General features: G+C 51.2%; 1 protein-coding gene across 1 annotated transcript in view; it reads right to left on the bottom strand.

Annotated features, from left to right (window-relative positions):
• Window positions 1-5,423, bottom strand: part of MRAS (muscle RAS oncogene homolog) — a 17,835-nt gene that overhangs the window by 4,210 nt on the left and 8,202 nt on the right. The window contains exons 3-4 of the mRNA XM_006759823.2: window positions 2,060-2,213; window positions 68-167 (exon numbers count right to left, since the gene is read on the bottom strand). Coding sequence (XP_006759886.1) covers window positions 68-167; window positions 2,060-2,213 — 254 coding nt within the window. The remainder of the gene's footprint in view (window positions 1-67; window positions 168-2,059; window positions 2,214-5,423) is intronic.

Here is a 5,423-nt window from a genome sequence, read left to right as displayed (position 1 = left end):
ACACACACACACACACACACACACACACACACACGCACACGCACACGCACACGCACACGCAACTTACATTGTGTTTGGTCGCCATTTCTTTTCCTTGCTCCCTGGTGATTTTCCTCAAATGCATCAAATCGACCTTGTTGGCCACGAGGATCATCGGGAACGACTCCCTGGGAAACAAGGAACAGCAGCTTGTGAGGTCTCGCTGTCCCCACCCCCCTGAAGGCAGCGTAGCCACACCTCAGGCCTCACACAGCACACAGACCTCCAGGAAGGGACAGGGATCCGGGGGTGCTGCCTGCCTTGGTTTGGAGGCTTAGGCCTGTTCCGAGGTGAGTGAGGGGCCCTCCAGGGAACCCCTTGGCTCAGCCCTGTGAGTGAGGACACGGAGGGGCCCCTGGGCCAGGGGCGGGGTTCCCAGACCTGCTTCCTTCCACCTCCGGCCCCCCAGATGCACCCACCGTGCCGGCTGCCGTGGCCGTCGGCAGTGACCCGTGAGGAGCGCCAGGGCCCCGGTGTGCCGCGCAGTTGGCACTCAATGAATGGCGGCTGCAGAGTCGGGATGGCTCCCAAGAGGAGGCGGGGTCAAGGGCATGTCTGCCTTAGAGACTCCCACTGACACATGTGGCCCAACGCGGTCCACAGTGAGTAAATGCCCGGCTCACAGCAGCTGTCAGCGCCGGCTATTTCTACTAAGAAAACCATAATCGGACGGGTGGAAACGGAACTTGATCATATTTCCTCGCACCTCTTTAACAGCTAGAAGCTTGAGTGTTTACCCACATCCGAGTCATTTATGTTTTCTCTTTTGAGATTGCTATGGTCAGGGTTTTAACCCACATTTCTCTCTTAGAGGTGAGGGCTAGGCTGGGGATTCTGTGGGGGCATGGGGCTGCAGCGCCCAGTACACAGTTTAATTCTTGGCCAGGCTTTGTAGCAGAAGGACTAGGAACAGCTGAGACTGGTTGCCCTAACATGGTTGTCTCAAGTTCCCTGGCCTGCCCTTGTCCTGCCTGGGGTCCCAGAATGGCTTTGAACTGCAAACATATGGGATGACCAGAAGCATCTTGAGGCCTAGTTCTTGCTTCATGGTGATTGATCCTATATCTGTGTCACCTGCTGATGGGAATACGATGCAGCTGAGAGCCCCCAGAGTGGCCAGTTTCTACCCCAGAGTGAAGGCAGCACCTGGAATCCAGGGAGGGGGACAGGATGCAGCAGAGTCTTCCCGAGGAAGGTGGGGGCGTCTGGGCAGGGCGGCACGCTTCTAGCCCCTGAGGCCTGGAATTCGAGGGGAGGAGGTTGGATGGAGCTGGTTGTCATGGACCCTGCGGGAAATTATGAGCTCAGCTTGAATAGTTGGATTAGAGGCTGGGCCTCACGTGGGGTAGGAACTGGGGAGTTGACAGGTGTTGGAGAGAAGGGCGGGACTACCATATCCCAAGCTGCTTGGAGCACGTGTGTGTGTGTGTGTGGGGGTGTGTGTGTGTGTGTGGGTGTGTGTGTGTGTGTGTGTGAGAGAGAGAGAGAGAGAGAGAGAGAGAGGGAGAGGGAGAGAGAGAGAGCTGTGTATTCCTTTACCTTGTAAAGTTATTAATATTTTGCCTTTGGAGTAGGTGTTAACTGAATTGTGGGAATTTACTGAGATTTGCTCGAAGTTTGCCCTTTTACTTTCATTACATTGAATCTTTAAGATGCAATTAACTGGAAAAAAAAAATCAGGCTTAAAACAGACTACAAATTATTTAACTACTCCATATAAGCTAAGGAAAAAAAAGAGCCTTGAATTGGGGGGCTCGCATTCAAATGCAATTTAACCAATTACAATGTAATCTGGAGAAAAAATTCACTTTTCTTTGTAATAAAACATCGGTTAAATTGGAACAGTTTGACCCCATAGAAAGAACCAGGGTAGGAGTTGGAGGGAACAAGGTCTGAATTCAGCTCTGCCCCTTGTGCCTCAGCTTTCACCTGAAAATTAGAGGGATTCAGACAGACAGATAGACAGGAAGACAGAGGCTTCTGGGAGCCAGGAGCGGGGAGCCCACCCCGCTGTGCCCACCTGTCCTTGACACGCAGGATGAGCTGGTGGAAGCGGTCCACGTGCTCGAAGCTGGCCTTGTCCGTGACCGAGAAGACGATGAGGAAGCCGTCCCCCGTGCGCATGTACTGCTCCCGCATGGCACTGAACTCCTCCTGCCCGGCCGTGTCCAGAACTGGGGTGGGATGGGCCAGTCAGGGTTGTCACCAGTCCCCTGGGCCCCCTGCAGCCTGCAGACCCCACACTGCTGCTGCCCCCTCAGTGGCTCGATCCAAACTGTCCCCACGAGAGCCCTGGGCTGGGCTGTGGGGGTCCAGGCGGGGCCTCAGACACCTCAGTGTGAGGCTCTAATTGACTTGCTTATGGCCCCACAGATCCCAACCCATGGTGCTCCCCGGGCCGTGGTTCTTGGTCTACAGAAAGCCTGTGATCGGCTGGGCTTCCAAGTCCCTCTGGCCCGGGCATGGCTCCCCGCTGCGCCCTCCCACAGGGGTTCTTGGGGAGTCATCTGACTCAGCTCCTTTCCTCCTCTGTAAGTGGAAACAGTGCACCTGCTGGCAGCCCCCGGCGGGGGGTGGGAGGGTGGGGGGAGGTTAGCTTGTTTGTGGATGTGCCCGGGGAGAGCCCGACGGGCCACCTGGGTCATGAGGCTCCTCAGCCGTGTGGACAGATACCAGGAGGGCCCAGGGGAAGGAGTGGTCCCTCGAGAGCCAGGGCCATTTGCCTCCTAGGATGAGGATGTTGGGGGGTGCTGGTGGGGGGAGCCAGGGCTAGAAGAGGAGTGGGGAGCTGGGAGAGCCATCTCAGCAAAGGGTTCCCCCAACCATCCCCTCTCACTGCCCAAGTCACAAATCTAAGAGGAGACATTTAATCCTGCACTTGAAGCAAGAATAGAAGTGAGGGACATTTAATGTCGATATATATATCTCCTATATAATAAAAGCCTAATATGCTAAGTGTCCGGTCGTCCGGTTGGCTGTTCAACCAATCAAAGTGTAATATGCTGATGATATGGTAAGGCCACTCAACGGCTCACTATGACATGCACTGACCACCAGGGGGCAGATGCTTCAACCGGTAGGTTAACTTGCTGCTGGGATCCATCTGATCGGGACTAAGTGAGACGGCCGGACACGGGGCAGCGGTGGTTCTCAAGTGACATACCCTGGAACCAGAAAGCAGGGAGCCCAATTCCAGGGTGCATCATCCGAGAACCACCCTCTCACAATCCAGGACTCCCACTGGCCAGGCCAAGGGACCCCACTGGTGCACAAATTTGTGCGCAGAGCCTCTAGTATATATATATATATATCTGGATTTTTAAATGCAGAAATTGACAAATTCCATAATCATTGTGGGAGAATTGAATGGGCTTCCCTTAGAGATGGACAAGAGACAGAGAGAACACACTTTACACTCAAACAGGAAATAAGTATTTCAAATACACATGAAATCATCACCAAAATTGGCCATATGTTAGACTATAAATAAAAATTTCAACCAATTCCAGAAATCAGAAATCATGTGAGCCATCTTTTGCCTACAATACAATAAGGTCATAAGTCAACAGGAACATGGGTATAAAAGAATCTAGCCACTATAAAGTTTAAAAAGCTATGCCGCTCTCTAACTCTCCAGTTAAAGGGAAAAGCAAATCAGAAGTTACAAACTATTTAGACCTGAACAACAATAAACAGTAATAAAACCTCTGGCGTGAGGCGAAGTGACACGCAGAGAAAAAGGCAGCTTGCAATGCACTTTTGAAAACCAGACTGAAAATTAAGTAAGCATTCAAATCAAGAGGCTAGAGAAGGAAAATAAATAAAACAAACTAAAAGTAGAAATTTAGAGAATGGGAGGAAGGAAAAAGTATTGATATCAATAAATTAAAAGCTGATTCTTTGAAATGACCAATTAAAAATAAACACCAAAAACCTTTACCAATTCTTACCAGAGAAAAAAAATGAGAAAACAAATAAGCATTTGGAATGAGAAAAGGCCTATGACTATGAATAGAGATATATTTTAATTATGAAAGAAAACTAACTATATGCAGTTTTATAGCATTCAATTTTCAATTCTCAATGAAATGGATGATTTAAGAAAATATAAATGTGCAAAATTGGTTCTAGAAAATATGTAAAACCTGAGTAGGCCAATAATCAGTGATGAAGTTGATGAGATAAAATCTTACCCCACGAATGGCACAAAGCTATTCTTGTAACCTACCAATCGTTCCAGAGCACGGGAAATAGAGGACCTTCCTCACTCAGTGTAAGAGCCCAGCATAATCCTGACACTGACGGGGCCAGCACGTGGGTGTGTGGTGACTGCCAGGCCCGCCCACTGTCGGGGAGAGAAGCAGCCTGCCTGTGGCACCCTAAGGTGCATCAGCCATCCATTCGTCAATTGTTTGCTAAGTACCTACTCAGTGCCCACCGTCCTGCGCGGTCCTTCGGGTGATTAAAGACTAACATGCATCTGCCTATCAAGCTCCTTAACAGTCCAGTCAGACTGAGGAAAAATCAGAACATGAAACAGAAAGTGATACATGCTATGGGCGATCGGGGGGGGGGGCGGGCAGTCTTTTCAGCTTAGAAGGATTATGAAAGGTTTCAGCAAGAGGAGACATTTAATCCTGTCCTTGAAGGAAGAATAAAAGTGAGGGACACTTAATCCTGCCCTTGAAGGATGAACAAACTTTGACATGAAAAGATGGGGCTGGGGAAAGGTCTTCCAGGCAGAGAAACAGCCTGAGCAAGGGCCTGGGGGCTGGAAAAGGGAGAGCAGTGAGGAGGCAGGGTGCAGAGTAAAAGGTTTGGCGGGGGGGCGGGGGGGGGTGAATAGGAGGTAGAAAGAGGAGACAGGGAGACCACAGGCTGGGGTCCTCGGGTCCTAAACGAATGTGCTTGAACTCTCTGGGCACTGGGGAGCTACTGAAGGTTCAGAGAAGGGAGAGATATAGTCAGAGTTTGGCAGCCAAAGAGGGACAGCCATGGAGGCAGGGAGGCCTCTGAGGAGGTGGAGGAAGGACCCGGGGAGAGGCAACCAATCAGAGGGCTGCTAGACAGGCACTGGGTGCCGCACCCCCCTATTTATTGCCCCCCCCCCCCCCCCCCCAACACACACACACAGGGTAGCAGAGGCGGCGGCAGCAACGTTCAATGGCTTGGAAGTATTTCCCCATTTTATCAGCTGGGACAGTAGTACCGGAGCATGTTGGCTGGAGAGCAGCTGTGCTCACCTGCAGAGTGTTCACTCCAGTTTAGCAGGACTGTCACAAGGATGAAAGAAGTAATATCTGTGAGCCCTCTGCACTGGGTCTGGCCTTCAGGAAAAGAGTGGTCAGCGGTAACTGCTAACGTTGCTGTGAGGGCAGAATGAG

The sequence above is a fragment of the Myotis davidii genome, unplaced genomic scaffold (assembly GCF_000327345.1).
Source record: "Myotis davidii unplaced genomic scaffold, ASM32734v1 scaffold415, whole genome shotgun sequence".
NCBI lineage: Eukaryota > Metazoa > Chordata > Mammalia > Chiroptera > Vespertilionidae > Myotis > Myotis davidii.
Note: the sequence above shows the minus strand (reverse complement) of the source record. Positions and strands in the feature narration are given on the sequence as shown.